We start from the raw sequence: 19,621 nt of genomic DNA on the forward strand, positions 1-19,621 counted from the left end.
TCGCTAGACGAGAGGATAGCAGTGCTAGTTACAAATTCTGTTCCGGTAGGATTTCACTTTATTTCTATAAAGTAGTTAACGGTTGCATAGGGTCTTCTCCTTGGTGCAAGAAGAACAATTTGATCCGTATCATCTCTGTATAATCTTGACTCGATCTTGTTATCCTTGTTCTTCCAAACAATATTGAGTTCTTTTATCAACTGATCCACAGGCACCAGCAGAAGACCAAGAAAGAACTTGTCCCCGATTTCTTGAGAAATAGATTTCTTGTTATGTTCATGAATATCTCTTCTATAATAGGAAGAATATCAAATATTCTATGAGTGAGAACGTTTCTATCACGTACTAGACAGATAGGCAATAAGTTATGTGCGGTAATCGAGCCTATTTTTGAACCATAGAAGTGGCAAGTACGACAGATATTCCGAATACCTGGGCAGAGAAATTCTCTGGAGTTGATCCATCCTAGCTAAAGGCGAACCTTTGGTTCGTTCTCTTTCTTCACCTAAGATCATCACATGGTTTTTGAGACCCAAGATTTTCATATTGGGACAAACACTCTTCCTTGCCTCTAGTTCCGTTCTAGTAACATATCACAAAAATGCAATCTACCGGCTATGCATATTAGATCTACATCTGGACCAACGTTTGCTTTAATCTACCCCACTATTTTATAGAATACACATATTTCATGGAATGCGTTCTGAAACAAACAATAGAATAAAGAAGTCTGTTGGGTTGGGACGAAAGAAAGAAACTATTACCCCTTGTCCAGAAATTATGTGGACAGCAACCCAAAAGAAGCTGCTTTCTGCCCCGTTACAAATAGATCTCTACTCGGCAATAGATCTGTCCGAAATGATTTTATATCATTGTGAGATGAGTGGGCTCATCTCATAACGAACTTATATGTGAAAGATTTGATACGTTCCACGGATCGATTGACGCCTACCAATTCTGTTCGCTTGATCTAAACTTTCAAACGAATTAACTGAAAGACAACAATCAAATTTATATTTGATTCATCAAATGTTCACTATCTCCGTCGGTAGATGAGCCTTTAAATTTGTATCTTTGTCCCATAACCTGCATAATAATATAACAAAGAACTTGATTGTATCCTAACCGTGCATGTAAGATAACAAAATTTTCCAGATTGGAAAACCCTATACCTTCTAATACGAGAAGGAAGGATACAAGTTCAAATGGTCTAGATTCATCGAATCTGAATATATGATAAGTGAATAGGGTCGAACTTGTCGACACAGCCACAACCTTGATCATTTTAAACAACGACTCTCCGATCAAATACCCTGCCCAGAGTTGTTCAGATGGACAAGATCTTAGTATCAAGATAAAACATACAATAAATATCGAGATAGATCTCGATCTATTCCATTTACACCGAACCATTTTAATGGTTATGACCCGTTCGTTACAACTCGAATAACGTGGGATCTACCGAACCAATCTGCAAAACTGTGTTAGTTGAAAACTAAAATCTGATAGGGAAAAACAATAATTATCGCCCATGAGTGAATAGCTTCAAGATAGTTGGACAGGTGACTAGACCTCATACTCTACATTATGAAACTAATAAACCAGAAAGAGATGGATCATTTTGTGAAAGAATCTTTGGACCTATCAAAAGTAGAGTTTGTTCTTGTGGAAATTCTCCAGGGATTGGAAATGAGAAGATAGATGCAAAATTTTGCACACAATGTGGAGTTGAATTCGTTGATTCTCGAATTCGAAGATATCAAATGGGACACATTACACTGGCATGTCCGGTGGTTCACGTATGGTATTTGAAACGCCTTCCCAGTTATATTGCGAATCTATTAGCTAAAACTCGGAAAGAATTAGAAGGTCCAATATACTGCGATGTGTGACTTGATCACAAGTTCCGATCATACAGATCCGTAATCAGGAACTATCATCCTATTAAATCTCATTGGGATGCCTTTAGCTCTGACATGACCCTCCAAAGGAGTAGCATGAAGCTCAGAATTATAAGCATCTTTTCAAGATGCTGAGAAAGAGGAATTAGTCCAGGGTTTAGATATTATTTATCAAATTGCTAATTGAACTTCGTGAAAACACTTCTTTCAGATAATGGAATTTGAAATCCATTCTCTTTTATTTGGGTTAGCCCTGAATAGAGGTATTCCGGACCGAAGATATGGCTATAGGAGTCTATTCATCACACATATGCTTCGATCAATAGTATTGTAACCATCGAAGTAAAGCAAAGCAAGCAGGAACCTAAAGGATCAAATGGAACGAGCTAAAGACAAGTAAATCCCTAATTGAAGGTCTTTCAAGAAGAAAAGGATTGTTCGAAAGGGAGGAGACTACTCAATAATTCCATATCTATGTTGTAGAATCATAACATAAAGGAATACTCAATTTCACTTGGAACTTGAGCAGAGAGTAGCGATCTCTCTTCAGAGCGAAAAAGAGTTTTTGCATCTTTTTTTTTAGTTACTTGAGCCGGATGAGAGGAAACTTTCACGTCCGATCCTGAAGGGGGGGAAATCTTAGAATAACCTATCCAAATCTTTTTCTTGCTAGGCCCATAGCTAACAAACCAACTTTATTGAGATCACGGGGTACATTCGATTATGAGATTCAATCCTGGAGAGAGATTATTCCTCATTACCTCTCTGCTCGTCCTTATTACCTCTTTCCTCGGGGTTCTGGAACATTTAAAGAGAGAGAAATAGCTACTGGGGGAGATGCTATCGGGAAACAACTAATGGGTCTGGATCTGCAAATGATTATAGATCGTTCACATATGGAATGGAAGAACTTGGTGGAATTGAAATGGAATAGATTGGAAGAGAACCAAGAATCTACTGTGGATAGATGGGAGGATGAAAAAATTAGAAGAAGAAAGGATTTTCTGGTTGGACGCATGAAATTGGCTAAACATTTTCTCCGAACAAATATAGAACCAAAATGGATGGTCTTATGCCTATTACCAGTTCTTCCTCCCAAACCGAGGCCAATCGTTCAACTAGGTGGTGGACTTATTACCTCGTCAGATCTAAATGAACTTTATCGAAGAGTTATCAATCGGAATAATATTCTTACAAATTTATTAGCAAGAAGTGGATCTGAGTCATTTGTTATTTATCAAACAAAATTGATCCAGGAAGTCGTAGATGCACTTCTCGATAATGGTATCTGCAGAAAACCAATGAGAGACAGTCATAATAGGCCTTATAAATCGTTCTCAGATGTGATCGAAGGCAAAGAGGGAAGATTTCGTGAAAATTTACTAGGCAAACGAGTTGATTATTCAGGTCGTTCCGTTATTGTGGTGGGTCCCTTTCTATCATTGTACCAATGTGGATTACCCTCAGAAATAGCAATAGAGCTTTTTCAAGCATTTTTAATTCGCAGTCTCATCGGACGACATATTGCTCCCAACCTAAGAACTGCTAAAAGTATGATTCGAGATAAGGGACCCATTGTATGGGAAGTACTTCAAGAGGTTATGCAAGGACATCCCATATTGTTGAATCGAGCACCTACCTTACACAAATTGGGAATACAAGCGTTTCAACCTATTTTAGTAGAAGGACGTGCCATTCGTTTACATCCATCGGTTTGTGGGGGATTTAATGCAGACTTCGACGGAGATCAGATGGTTGTCCATGTACCTTTATCTCTGGAAGCTAGAGCAGAAGCTCGTTTACTCATGTTTTCTGAGACAAATCTTTTGTCTCCAGCTATCGGGGATCCTATTTCTATACCGACTGAGGATATGCTTCTTGGACTTTATATATCAACGGTCCAAAATAGTCAAGGTATTTATGGGAATAGGTACCATCCGTATCACTCGGAAAATAAAAGCTTTTCTTGTAAGAAACCTTCCTTTTATAGTTATGATGATGTGCTCAGAGCTTACCGACAGAAACGAATTGACTTATACAGCGCCTTATGGCTCCGGTGGGGGGAAGTGGATTTACGTATCATTACCTCAGTAAACCAAGAAGCCCCTATCGAAGTTCAATACGAATCTTTGGGTACTTTCCACGAAATCCATGAACATTATCGAATAAGAAAAGGTAGAATGGGAGAAATCCTTAATATATACATTCGAACAACTGTTGGTCGTACTCGTTTCAATCGAGAAATGGAAGAAGCCATACAAGGGTTTGCCTGTTCTGAACACCCAAATAAATCACTACCAGCTCTCAGGATCTAATGTTATTGATCTTATGATTTTTTCATTAGTGCAGATATAGAGATCGAGGAAGCCTTCGAATAACCAGCTTGAACCCATTGCTTAATCCTGCTCATGAAAATATGGATATTTTTCCTTATGAAGGAACGAACTAGATTGCCCTTTGATAATTTGCCCTTTTATAATAAAGTGATGGATAAAACTGCCATTAAAAAGCTTATTAGCAGATTAATAGATCACTTCGGAATGACATATACATCACATATCTTGGATCAACTCAAGACTTCGGGTTTTCAACAAGCTACTGATACGGCTATTTCATTAGGAATTGATGATCTTTTAACAACGCCTTCCAAAGGATGGCTCGTCCAAGATGCGGAGCAACAAGGTTTTGTTTCGGAGAAACAAAATCATTATGGGAATGTACACGCAGTGGAAAAATTACGTCAATCGATTGAGATATGGTATGCTACCAGTGAATATTTGAGAAAAGAAATGAATCCGAATTTTAGCATGACTGATCCCTTAAATCCAGTGCATGTGATGTCCTTCTCAGGAGCTAGGGGAAGTACATCTCAGGTTCACCAATTAGTAGGTATGAGAGGATTAATGTCAGATCCTCAAGGACAAATCATCGATCTACCCATTCGACGGAATTTACGCGAAGGGCTCTCTTTAACGGAATATATTATTTCCTGTTATGGGGCTCGTAAAGGAGTTGTGGATACTGTTGTACGAACAACAGATGCTGGATACCTCACACGTAGACTCGTTGAAGTAGTTCAACACATTGTAGTACGTAGAACAGATTGTGGCACTATCCAAGGTATTTTCGTAAGTCCCATTCGAGGTCGAGAGAGGGACATAAATGAAATTGTTGTACGAACACAAATACTGATTGGCTGTGTGCTAGCAGACGATGTATATATAAATAGGAGATGCATTGCCACGCGGAATCAGGATATTGGAGTTGGACTTGCCAATCAATTAATAAACCTTCGAACACAACCAATATATATACGAACCCCCTTTACTTGCAAGAGTATATCTCGGATTTGTCAATTATGTTATGGTTGGAGTACTACTCACAGTCACTTGATTGAATTAGGAGAAGCAGTAGGTATTATTGCGGGCCAATCCATTGGAGAACCAGGAACTCAACTAACACTAAGGACTTTTCATACCGGGGGGGTATTTACTGGTGATATTGCAGAACACATACGAGCCCCTTTCTGTTAGAAAATTATATATTACGGAGCAATGGAACACATAAAATATTGCAGAAATACAAACACAGAAAACGCACAAAACAAGAGAGACACAGATATACGTGGTTCACCCAGTTTGGGCTACGTCCACCCCGAACAGCCAGTCCTTCCTTTTTATTATCCAGCAAAATGAAGAGACACAACCTACAGCAAATCCACTGTAATATCCTCTGTTTTCTCTCACAGTCTCACCTCTCTGTTTCTCGCTCACACAGAATACACATCTATCTCACAGCCTCAAATACAATACCCTCATACAAAGAGAGGGGTTGCCTTCTAGGGCAAAAAACCCTAAACTAAACATAAATTCTACCGTCAGATCATCCGCCTAATGAACGGCCCAGATTGACTAGAAATTACTATACTTTTACAAGGCAATTTTACAGCTGTTTTTAGCTTCGGGGGCGCTGCCCCCGAAACCCCCCACCAGGGGGGGGCTCCCAAAGGTCACAGCCGCCCCCCCCTAGACCCCCCCTGCAGCGAACATTTTACGGGCGACGTTGCCGCCCCCATTTCGAACTGGGGTCCTATGTGGCGATACCTTTGAATATAGAAGATAATCAGGCTCCACACCCAACACTTTCAATGGAAAGATTGAATTCAATGAAGATTTGGTTTATCCCACACGTACACGTAATGGACATCCTGCTTATCTATGTCATAATAACTTATCCATTACTATTGATGGTCAAGATCAAGTACAGAACTTAACCATTCCGCCACAAAGTTTGCCTTTGGTTCAGAATGATCAATATGTGGAATCGGAACAACTTATTGCCGAGGTTCGTGCTAGAACATCTTCCTTCAAGGAAAAAGTTTGCAAAAATATATATTCTGACTTAGAAGGAGAAATGCACTGGAGTACCAATGTGTGTCATGCCCCTGAATATGTACAGGGTAATGTTCATCCTATACTCAGGACGGGTTATCTATGGATATTATCGGGAGGTATATACGGATCCCGTGTAGTACCCTTTCCATTTCATAAGTATCAGGATCAAGTATATGTTCAACCTTTTGTTGCCAAACATCAATCACTTTCCGATTCTTACGTGGATCAAGTGGAACATAGATCAGGTGACTCAAATTGCTATAAGGAAGAACAAATCTTCAGTTATTCAGAAACTGAAACTGATCGGACCATATCCAACAAGCATCGAGACTCTATTTATGTCTTTTACCCTAATAATTACAATATTAAGGGGAAAAAGCAAATGAATCGATTCATCGTCTCATTGCAGTGTGATAAAGAATGGGAAAAAAGAATAATACCTTGTCCTGATGCGATTCTTAGAATACCCAAAAGTGGTATTCTACAGAGAAATTCCATTTTTGGATATTCTAACGTAGAACATGGAATACCTGATGGGTCGAATATGACAACACCGTTTTCCCTAGATTTATCGAGGGAAGGGGACAACTTGCAGATTCAAATTAGCTATTCTATTTCGTATGAAGACGGTGAACGAATCCAAGTAATGAGTGATATAAGTATTCCATTGGTTCGAACTTGTATAGGATTTGATTGGGAACAAATAGATTCTATAGAATCTGAGGCTTATGTTTCTCTTATTTCAGTAAGAACAAATAAGATCGTTAACAATATGGTTCAAATTAGCTTGATGAAATACCCCCCTTTTTTCATGGGGAGAAGGGACAATAAAACAAGTCCAAATTTGATGTTCCATAACAATTTGGACCACACTAATCTTTTATCTTCCAATGGGGCGAGTCAATTAATTAGTAAGCATCAAGGAATTATTTGTTCATTATCTAATGGGGAATAAGACAGTGGATCTTTTATGGTTCTATCACCATCCGACTATTTTCGAATCGTTCTATTCAATGATTCTAAATGTTATGATATGGGAAATCAATCAAATAGAAAGGATCCTATGAGAAAAATCATTGAATTTTCAGGTCTCTTGGGTAATTTACATAGTATAACCAACCGTTTTCCATCCTCCCATTTTCTAACTTATAAAAAAGTATTATCAAAGAAACATTCCATTTTCCACAATTCTTTCAATACTTTCCAAGTACCTAAATATTAATTCATGGACGAAAATATGATAATTTATCATTTCGATCCGTGCAGGAACATCATTTCCAATCTATTGGGTCCAAATTGGTGCTCTTCCTCATCCGAATCCGAATTCTGCGAAAAAACATTTCCAGTAGTTATTCTTGGACAATTGATTCCTGAAAGTGTATGGATATCCGAGGATGAACCACTCCCCGAATCTGGTCAAATTATAGCAGTTGATGAGGAATCTTTAGTCATTAGATCAGCTAAACCTTATTTGGCTACTCGAAAAGCAACTGTCCATAGTCATTATGGAGAAATTCTTGACAAAGGAGATACATTGATAACATTGATATATGAAAGGTTCAAATCCAGTGATATAATTCAAGGTCTTCCTAAAGTTGAACAATTGTCAGAAGCCCGTTTGAATAATTCAATATCGATGAATCTGAAAGAAAGTTTTGAAAATTGGACCGGAGATATGACAAGATTTCTTGGAAGTCTTTGGGGGTTATTCATAAGCGCTAGGATAACTATGGAACAAAGTCAGATTCATTTGGTCAATCAGATTCAAAAAGTTTACCGATCCCAAGGGGTACAAATTGGTGATAAGCATATAGAGGTTATTGTACGCCAAATGACATCGAAAGTCTTAATTTCAGAAGATGGAACGACTAATGTTTTTTCACAGGGGAACTCATTGTATTATCACGAGCACAGAGAATGGATCGTGCTCTGGAAGAGGCAATCTACTATCAAACCATGTTATTAGGAATAACAAGGGCATCTCTGATTACTCAAAGTTTTATATCCGAAGCGAGTTTCCAAGAAACTGCTCGGGTCTTAGCTAAAGCTGCTCTACAAGGTCGCATCGATTGGTTGAAAGGCTTGAAGGAAAATGTTATTCTCGGGGGGATGATACTTGCCGGTACTGGGAAACATATTCACCGTTCAGGGAAACGAAACGGAATAGATCCAAGAATAGGGAATAGGAATCTATTTAGCAACAAAGTGAAGGACATTTTATTTCATCATGACAAAGTAGATTTTTTTTCCTTTCAAGACAATTCTTACAAATATCACAATATATTAAAACAGCAATTAAAATAGTCTTGAGAAATAGATTTCTTGTTATGTTCATGAATATCTCTTCTATAATAGGAAGAATATCAAATATTCTATGAGTGAGAACGTTTCTATAAGATTATTGATTAATGCACAAATCTTCCCACGTACTTCACACAAAACTCTTCATGTTAAAACTAGTAGCAAATAGAGCAGGTAGAAAAACGGCAATAAAGTATGAAGCAAAACCTTTCAGTCAAGTTCATGAATACATCATTCACTTTTGTCACAACTACATGTGAATCAAGATGCTCAAGGAAAATACAGATTTGCATCAATAATGCTAGAACCTTGTCAATCAAACGTACAATATCATCAATATGGACTTCATATTGACATTCAAGATGACAATGACTGCCACTGAAATGCAAGAAAGCAAAAATGGGCACAATTAAAATTTGAGCTTCGGAAACACCATACAATCAAATCAGGATTCAGAAATCATATCAGCATTATGTTATCAGAATGGATATAACCAAACCATTAGTATTTTTTTTAACAAACTGACAGAAGTTACAAAATTAAACACTTGAAAGAAGTACCCCACTAACTAGAACAAGCAAGCAAGACAAATGAAAATAAGCTTCACATAAATGTATGATTCGATAATTTTATAAATGGAGATGACAAACAGTTACTGCACACAAATTCTAAAAAGGATTTGCTCTCAAGAAGATTTGATGCACAGCTAAAATGAACTTTTTCACTCTATCTGTTCATCTCATTAATTTTGATCCCATATATTGCTTTCTCTAAGATATATTTGCAATCAATATGTGCTTGACGAAAAGCTTATTCAAAACATCACTTTTCAGCATCCTCCGCCTTCATCTTTTTCTCCCATCTCCGTTTCTGCATATACACAAACAAAACATTAAAATATATAAATAAACATCAAATTAATCAACGACAAAATGTATAAATAAACACCAAATTAATCAACGACAAAATGTATAAATAAACACCAAAATTATCAATCACTAGAAATAAACAGTGGTGAGAGTCCTCGAGATTAAGGTTTTCACTAAAAATGTTACACCACAAATTCCCACAATGAGCAGCAATCTGTTGTCGTAGAGTGTAATGTGAAGTACAATTTATGATCTAAACATGACAGTAGGTATCTTCTTCAACCTCTAGAAGACCTTATACACACTTGCCATATAACTGGTAGAGAACATAACGTAAGCAAGCATGCAAACTCAGTTTCAGTACTTGCTGACAACTGAAAGAAAATAATCAACTGGGAATGGCAGAAATCAAGGCAAAATGGAGCTACAGTCAACCATACCCATGCCACAAAAAATCATAGAATACATTGTCTTGTATAGATAGATAACCAACAAGATCTCCTGAAATGTATGAATGCTTCCTTTACAAAAAGTCAATCTCTCATTCATTGTCAATTGTGTCTTGGTTCGATGGTAAAGGAGAGGAGTTTCATACCCCTCACCAAGGTTCAAAGTAGCCTAATACATATTTAGCACATCATAGGCTATCTCACAATTCACCTGTGCAAGCAAGCCTTCATGAGCTAGGTGCAAGACCCGGGCATATTTCCCTTCTATGGCAGTTTCTCGGCCAATGGTATTCCTTGATGGCTTAAAGCTGGCAGCTATATTCCATTTTAAAATTACCATGATTGGAAATGTCATGCTTGCTGACTGACAGAGTAGAGTCCCCCCTAATGTGGCTTCTCAGCCAAGGGTATCTTTGAGGGTTGTAAGCTGGCAACATTCCATTTTAAAATTCCCATATTGGGGAAGGGCATGCTTAAATTTAATCAGGAGCATTTCAAACCAAAAAAAACAATGATAAAATCCCATTCATGTATGTAGTGTAATATATGTTTAGTAAGCACTGAAGCGAAAAGCATAAAAAGACATTCCAAAGTTATTTCCATTTGAGCGAGTGCCAAAAAAGATGTGATTAGTATTCACATGCCAAGATGCAACTGCAGGAGCAAAAAGTAGCATATAAAAATTCGACTACAGGGAATTGATAAAATAAATTAAATTGTGAACTTTCTAAAAGATTTATGTCCTCTAAAACATTGAATCCAATCAAAGTTGTGTGCACATTTTACTGGGCAGGTCATGTTTCATTTAATTAGGCTGAAACATAGAAAGCAAGAACACACACACAAGAGACAAAACTGTTTGCTGCTTATATAAAGTTTAAACTGTACCCTCTTATTACTACATAGGTATATATAAGAATACAATTGGCTACAAATGTGTGTGTGCAAAATAGCAAATGCCAAAAATAGCATGTTCAGGATTAGCACAAGTAACATGCATAGCTCACACACCTGACTTCTAAATAGAACTCATTCAAATGATGAAAATGGTCTGAATTAGAAATGGAGGAGATACTCTGCTAGGGTTTTCCTTAGGAAGGTCTGCACCTGCAATTTCAGGGCAAGGTGAAGTATCCTGACCACATTTGTTGGCCATCCTCTCAAATTTACGACCTGCTCTGACAGTGTTTATTCTTGTGGCTGGCCTGCATGGCCTAGCTTGGCCTGACATAAGGCCAGCAGGGGCCATATGGCCATCCATTCCCCTGATATTGTCTACCCAGTTGTGCTGCAGGGAGCCACTGTTCAAGGAGCAAGAGACAGCAACAAAGGCACCATAGGAGGTCCCCCCAGATGTTTGTTCCCAAAATTTACCACGCAGTACATTTATTCCAGAAAATTAAATTCTTGTTGATATCCCTATTGATGAATATTAATTATGTTGTTTGTGATGGTCTCAGACACTGAACTCCATTGGGTTACTTTGTTGGTGGGTTCCTCCAAAGACTATCATAAAGGCCTGGATCCAGGAGACTTGGGAGCCTTACAGTTGGTTTTGTATAGCCACGCATACCCTGACTAAAAGCTTTATTACAGTTCACCTTTAAGGAATAGCATCATGCTTCTAAGGTGGTCATGCATGGCCCCTAAATGTGTCAAGACACCTTGGTGATGTTCTCTGAATGTTATAAGAACTTTTTGGCTGATGAGGCCACTCATTTTCACTGTCCAGTATGGATTGAGTTCCCAGGCCTGCCCATGCAATTCTGGTACTTTCTTGAGCACAATTCGGCTCCACTGTAGAAATTCATTTGCATGAGCCCCAACTTCTTTCTAACTCCCACCCTCAAAAGTGTGTTTTGTGTTGACCTTCTTTCTAACTCCCACCCTCAAAAGTGTGTTTTGTGTTGACCTTGCCAAAGATCAAAGAGAACATCTCTGTATTTGTGTTGGCCCAAAGGTTATCTTTGTCTATTAGGTATTTTATCCAACCAAACATCTACTTTCATCATAAAAGCCCAGACCATAAGACTCAAGACAGTCATTTTCTAACTAAAGTCGTTTCTCATGAGAACCCCTCTCCTGCTACCCTCACAAACTAGGTCAAAAGGCTTTGGCCTTTGAGGTTGGATAGAAGTGATCAACAATAGTAACAAGTATGGGGAATTTTCTGCTAGTGTTGCATCCATTTCTAAGATCGAAATTTCATACCAAACTATTGTGGTCCATCCTCAGGAGAAAAAGAGCAACAAAGCTGAAAATGTTAAGCTCCACCTAAGAGCACAGTTGTTAGATTTTTTGACAGTATTCTATAGTAGTGGTGCACTTATTGCAGGTCTGTACAGGAGCATGAATGGCACATTAAGCAGATCCAAACCAGTGTTGTGAACATCGCGATTGGGATTAATTCGATGAGGGGAAAAATTTAGAAAAATCAGAAAAATCAGGAAAAAATCAGTAAAACTCGGGAAAAATCGGCAAATACAAAAATATTCATTTTTTTCAATTTTTTTATTATCTAAAGCATCTACAATATAAAATAAATGCATTGACACATAAATATGATAAAAGAATTAATATATAATATGTGCAATATCATTTCTAGCGCTACATCACACATAACAGTGAATCATGTCCTGAATAGTAAGTCCCGAGTCCCAACTCAGCGTCAAAATATCAACAAAAAAATATAATAATGTATCTCATATCATGAGTCATAATGTCATATACAATGAAATGAACCAAATAACTAATACCATTGATTTCCTCTGCCCCTCTTGCGACAAAATGCAATAGCTTTCCCTCTAGATGTAGACGTCGGTGGAGTTGGCAGTGGACTTTGCTGTGCTCTAGAAGCTGAAAAACTACGAGCTACAGGAGGTAGACCACGTGCTCTACTGGTGACAGAGGTAGCCTGGGTAGGTGGTGTCACCTCCTCCTCCTGTTGCTCCCACTCCTCCTCCTCCTGTTTCTCCCGCTCCTCCTCCTCCTCCTCCTCCACCCCCTCCACTAACTCCTGCTCTAACCAATCAGCAGTTGACTCCACGAGCGGCCTCTCGCCCTCAACCCTCCATGCAGCAGTGGTGTCAATCCCATCCAATGAGATGGCCTCTGTTGGAATTTCTAAGCCTCTCCCTCAGAAATTCTTCCTGTATTATCTGATTTATTTCTCCCTACTTGTTCATTTACTTAACAAGTTATTTACCATGTAAATACTGAAAATAAATACAAGTACAGTATCAACACATACAGATCATCAACTGAAAGAAACAAGAACACAAGTGACACAGTTATTTTTGGACTAATGTCCCCAGAAAAACCCAATGCGGAAAAACCGGTGCAACTATCAGAGGGTTTTATTATTAAGAAATTTCATAATACAATCTTGGTGCCAGAAATGGCTCACCCAACAAAGAATGCCCTCGACAGTAGTACCTCTCAGTCGGAGATAGATATCAGCCCCAATCTGCCCCACGAAATATCCCAGCGTCAGCCTCTAGGGTCTGCATCAGCCTCTTTGACCCAGCGTCAACCTATTTGGCCCAGCATCAACCTCTTGGGGCTCTGCGTCAGCCTCTGGAGCCTCTACGTCTCCCATGCTAGCCCTCCTCAGGCTCTACGCAACTCCTGGCTGCCTCTGCATGGCCTTTGGCTGCCTCTACGTGGCCTCTAGCTGGCTCTGCGTCAACCCTCTCCCGGCTTCTACGCTGATGCTCCCGGTACTATCTCTGGTTCTCTGCTACTGTATTCACTACCCCTCAACTGCAACTCTGATCACTCCTTCGATTTCCTCAACAAGCCCTGCCCCAGAAAATCGAATTCTTAATCAACTTAGTGTGTTCTCCAACTGACCCTCAAGCCTCTTCTTATACTTTTCTCGTTGACAATTCAACAATCAAGATTACGTCCCTAATCAACGGCTCAGATTAGATTTGGCTTGATCCATGACTTTTGGACCATTCTAACTCAGTTTTATATTAATTCACATTAATTATTTATTTTCCCTAAAAATTTAGACTTAGGGACTCCATTAAAAATATTAATTATTTTAATACCTCCCAAACTGGTTAGATTCTATCCAAACCATTTTTGGGTCTTGGAGACCTCATGTGCTTTAGCCTCTCCACCAATTTTCAAGGCTAGAGCACATTCAATTATGCAATGAAATGAACCAAATAAATAATACCACAGATTTCCTCTGCCCCTCTTGCGAGAAAATGCAATAGCTTTCCCTCTAGATGTAGATGGCGGTGAAGTTGGCAGTGGACTTTGTTTTGCTCTAGAAGCTGAAGAACTACGAGCTACAGGAGGTAGACCACGTGCTCTACTGGTGGCAGGGGTAGCCTGGGTAGGTGGTGTCACCTCCTCCTCATGTTGCTCTCGCTCCTCCTCCTCCTCCTCCACCCCCTCCACTACCTCCTGCTCTATCCAATCAGTAGTCGACTCCATGAGAGGCCTCTCGGCCTCAACCCTCTATGCAGCAGTGTTGTCAATCCCATCAATGAGATGGCTTCCACATCAAGTGTCCTCTCAAGTTACATCACCCACAATCGAAGATTGTAATAGACATAGACCATGTCATTAAGTCACTAGGACTCCAACCTGTACAAGGGTCATAAATTAATAAATTATAAATAATAAAATAATAATTATAAAAAAAATATTATTTAATGAATTCAAAAAATTAATTGGAAAATTGGAATATTTTAAGTTTTAACTGTTGCGCTTCTTGGTGTGTATTTTTTCAAATACACTCCCGTTGCACTTGCATCCTGAGGAGCTATATGTTTCGCAGACCATTCGAATGGCAACCCTTTGTAAATTGGGTACTCTGCCACCATAGCTTCTCCACCATGCATCTACAACAAATAAGATAAACATAAGAAAAAAAATGAAATTTGAAAGTTGAAGCAAAGTATGAAGTTATGAACTTGAAGAGACAATGAAATTTGAAACAAACTAAAACATACCTGGTATGTTAGTCTTCCTATCAACCACAGCCATGTCAAAGCTAAATGTGCCACCTGCCATCCTATATATCTCCATTTCTTTGGAGATTTTTGCACGTGCTATTGGAGATGGCACCATTCTTTGAACACAAGTGAAGAATCCATCCATGACCTCAGCATCAAATAAGAAACCACAGGGGTAAGCAAATGTGGGGTTCAAGTAGATCCTGCAGCATGAATGGGATGACGGAGTGTATTGTTCTATCGTTTATCAATCACTTCCCATAGGAGTTGTTTCTGAAACCCGTCATCCCCTTTATCATCATAGTAGGTCGAATGGATTCTTTGGCCCTATCCATGGCCTCATACAAGTAGTCCATTGCGGGTTTGTCTCCATCAACTAACTGAAGCACCTTTACTAAAGGATCGGTAACACTGCACACCTCCTGCAATCCCGCCCAGAAGCTTTCCTAGTATGAAACTAATATGTGTATGGCCTCTCCCTCTGGTTTGCGGCTAAATGCCAAAGCACACCACTCATCTGAAAGAAATATTCTCTTACATCCCACATAAAATTCAAAAGGGATTGAAGAGATATGAAATTGGTGGCAAACCGTGTAATTGCAGGGCGAACCAACTCCTTGTTGTTGGTAAATGTTCTCATCAAATGAAGCACAAATGCATGATTATATATAAAAATCTAATGTTTTTTTATGAGTCTACAATATCCTTGACAAAAGGAATTTTTCCTATGTCCTCCAACATCAAATCAATGCAGTGTGCAGCACAAGGTGTCCAAAATAAGGTAGGATCCCTCTCCATAAGCATCTTGCCAGCAGCAACATAATTTGCAGCATTGTCTGTTATGACTTGGACAACATGTTCTGGACTCACCTTCAAAATGAACACATCCAACAAATCACATAATAACCATACATCTTTGATATGTGTACATGCATCAACAGATATCATAAACATTGTCCCCTTGGGACAATTAACCAAAAAGTTTATAAAGCTTCTACCCTTTTGATCGGTCCAACCATCTGACATCACAGTGTATCCTCTGTGTGCCCATGATGCCCTAAACTCCTCCAATCTCTTAGTGCAGTCAACCTTTTCATTTTGAAGAATACGCCCTCTAAAGTGATCATAAGAAGGCAATTTGTACCCTGGGCCAACAACTGCAATAGCATCAACCGCAGGCTAGAAAAATGGATTGTTTCTTATAACGCTGAAAGGAATATCACTCCAAAGAAGAAACTTGCCCAACAACTTGTCAACTTCTTCTCTCTTTTTTTATATAATTGAAGAGATAGATGGTTGTGAACCAAGTGTGGTTCTAGGAACAAAATATGATGAGGCAAGTACAGGGTTGGTTGTAGATATTGATGTTGAAGTAGAACCAGTACCACTCTCATGTTCACCTCCCAATCCTGACACTACTCCCAGTCCCTACTAGTTGACTCTTCAGAGCTAACTTGGACAATTTGGTTTGCTCTATTTCTTCTAATGATCTGAGAGCTCTTCAGATGATTTCTGGATTTGTATTTGTGCAAAGTGATACTTCAATCTGTATACCCCCCTGTCATATGATGCCCACATAACTTGCAAGTCAAGTTTGCTCTGTCAAACCCTCCATCAGGTTCACCAAATTCCCACAAAGGGTCCAATTTCCTTGGCATGTTTGTAAGTTTGTCGAACTCTTGAGTTTTAACCTAAGATGAAGTTTGAAGTTTGAAGTTGAACCTAGGGCATGAGAAGAATTGCAAGTTAAAAAAATAAATTAAAATTTACATACAACACATCGAATTTTTGACCAAAAAAAAAAAAAACTCAACTCAATGCAATAATAATGGAAAAAAATACACATTCAAACCCAAGAAAAAATGATGGAAAAAGAACTAGGGCACAAGAAAAAATTAAACTTATAAATCTAACAATCATTTTTTTTGCATTTTTGACCAAAATAAACCCTCTCCACTATATGCAACAAAAATGAAAAAAAAAAACACAATCAAATCCACTCAAAAATCAATGAAAATAAATGAATTATAGAAACCCAAGGAAACACAAGAAAAAAACAAAAAAAAGGCCAAATTTGATGCCCATACTTGGAAACCACGCTTTGCTAAAGAAACTTGGTCCAAACATTAATTTTTCTTGCTTGGGATCAACGTTGCAGGAAGCGCCCCCCCCCCGGATCCTAGGCCGGAATCGCGCTCCGTACGGAAGCGTTCCGGAAGCGCCCCAGGAAGCGCGATTCCAAAAAAAGCGAAGCGCGATTCGGATTTTTTAAAGCGCTTCCTGGATTTTAGGAAGCGTGGGCCCCGAAGCGCGCTTCGGATGGCGCTTCGGGCCTCCAAAACCGCGCGGGCAAGGGAAAAATACATCATTTTTTTTAAAAAAATTTTAAAGTTAACTTAAGTTAGCATTGAGGGGGTGGGTTAGGGTGAGGAATGAAAAGAATAAAGCCCCCATTCATTCCTCATTTTCTCACTTTGAGTTTATGAGAGTTGGAGAAGAGAAGAGAGGAGAGGAGAAGAGAAGAGAGGAAAGGAGAGGAGAAGAGAGGAGAGCTTGGAGGAGTGAAGAAGGAGGAGCTAGGAGAAGGAGGAGGAGCTTGGAGCAAGAGCTTGGAGGACTTCATCTACAAGAGCTAAAAAGGTAAGTTCAAACCCCAAACTCCCTTGTTTTTTTGAAAAAAAAATTGTATTTTTCTCCTCCCTCTCCTACTCTTTCCCATTGTTTCTACTTGCTCCTTTATTTACAAGTTGTCCACCACCTATATCCATATTCCAAGATGGTGTTCTTTTGGCTTCTATGTATCATTCCACTCTTGGTTTTAATGATGGCAAGGGTGAAGAATAGAAGGGAAGAAACAGAAGAGGACATTGGTGATGGTCCTAATAGTAGTGACCCAATGTATGATGAGGAGGAAGGGTTTGAAGAGGAAGGGGATGAACTTGAAGGGGACACTGAAACACAAGATGGGAAAGCTACATCAACACCCTTGTGGAACTATGTGACCAAACTTGATGGGGGAAAGGGTGGTGGATCTTACAAATTTGTGTGCCCTCATGGTTGTCATGGAGGAAAACCATATTGTGGTTCATATACCCGTCTGAGGAGGCATCTTTGTGGGGTGCTGGACAGTGATGAAAAAAAGGGTTCTGTGGGGGTACAAATTTGCCCAAACATTTCAACTGAAGAAAGAAGAAAATACATCCAAATAGAGATGGCTGCACAACAAAAAAACAAGAAACCAAAAACTCATTCTGAATCAAGTGCAACCTCTAAATTTGGTAGTTGCTCATCTCCTCATGGTACTTCTGCAACCTCTGGAGGTAGAAGAACAATAGGGGATTTCCTTAATGTTGCTGGGAGGGATGATGTGGATGGAAAGATAGTCCGTTTTCTTTGTGCTTGCGGTGTACCATTCAATGTGCTTCGCTCTCCCTATTGGCATGACATGGTAAAGGCCATCAATGAAGCCCCAAAAGGATACAAGGCCCCCAACTATGAGAAAGCTAGAACAGTGTTATTAGAAAGAGAAAAAGCTAAGGTTCAAAGAGCTTTGACACGTTTTACAAATGAGTGGGTGGATTCTGGGGTATCCATTGTATCAGATGGGTGGACAAATATTAGAAACCAACATTTGATAAATGTTCTTGGTGTTTCTTCTAGTGGTGCAGTATTTATTGCATGTCATGACTCCTCCTCCATCAGTGCAACTGCACAAAACATTGCAGATCTCCTATTGAAATCAATCAAAGATGTTGGTCCGAATAATGTGGTTCAAGTGATCACAGATAATGCAGCAAATTGTAAGGCAGCAGGAAAAATTATTGAGCGTACTCATCCAAACATCTTTTGGTCTGGGTGCCTGGTTCACACATTGAACCTTTTGATGCATGATATTGTGAAACACAAAGATTGTGGGTGGATTGCTGAGGTTTACAGGAAAGGGAAGCAGCTCATTAAATTCATCACAGGGCATACAAGGGTAAACTACTTCTATGGCACTTACTCCAAGTTGCAATTGCTTAAAATTGCAAAGACAAGATTTGCTAGTTATTACCTCACCTTTAGGCGGCTAGTGAAGGTGAGACAAGCTTTAACTAATCTGGTGTGTGCTGAAACATGGGATGAAATTAACACTGACACAGATGGTGCTAATGCAGTCAAGGACACTGTTCTTGACAGTTACTTTTGGTCACAGGTTAAATATATTTTGCAATTCACCAAACCAATTTATTACATGATCAAGTTTGCAGATTCAGATCGACCAGTAATTGGGGAGGTGTATGAGCAAATGGATAGCATGTTGGGGCAGATTAAAGACATTGTTGAGCCTAGAGATACCACCTTGTACAATTATATTCGTGTAGAGGTGCAAAACCGATGGGAAATGCTAAATATTCCATTGCATGGATTAGCATATGTTTTGACCAGTGTTGCAGGAATCGCCCCCCCCCCCCCCCCCCCGGATCCAAAGGCAGAATCGCGGATCGGAGCGAATCGATCCGGAATCCCCAGTGGAAGCGCGGATCCGTTTTTGAGGTGGCGCGATTCCGGGTTAAAAAAACGATTCCTGCCATTTGAGGTTGCGGCCCCCCGGAATCGCGCATCCCTGGACGCAACCTTGACGCAACCTGGACGCAACCTTGACGCAACCTGGACGCAACCTGGACGCAACCCACCAATATGACATCATTCTCATATAGGATTCCTAATACCATATAACTTGAGCATTGTAGC

General features: G+C 39.3%; 1 protein-coding gene across 1 annotated transcript in view; it reads right to left on the reverse strand.

The window, feature by feature from the left end:
- Window positions 1–9,179: 9,179 nt before the first annotated feature.
- The window catches only part of LOC149197189 (tyrosine sulfotransferase-like protein), a 40,969-nt gene continuing 30,527 nt past the window's right edge, over window positions 9,180–19,621 (reverse strand). The window contains exon 4 of the mRNA XM_089403872.1: window positions 9,180–9,466. Within this exon, the coding sequence (XP_089259998.1) occupies window positions 9,419–9,466 (48 nt within the window). The 3' untranslated portion in view covers window positions 9,180–9,418. The remainder of the gene's footprint in view (window positions 9,467–19,621) is intronic.

This window comes from Pinus tabuliformis, chromosome 2_2 (assembly GCF_031772625.1).
Source record: "Pinus tabuliformis cultivar Carrire ecotype Pingquan chromosome 2_2, CPIR1, whole genome shotgun sequence".
Taxonomy (NCBI): Eukaryota; Viridiplantae; Streptophyta; class Pinopsida; order Pinales; family Pinaceae; genus Pinus; species Pinus tabuliformis.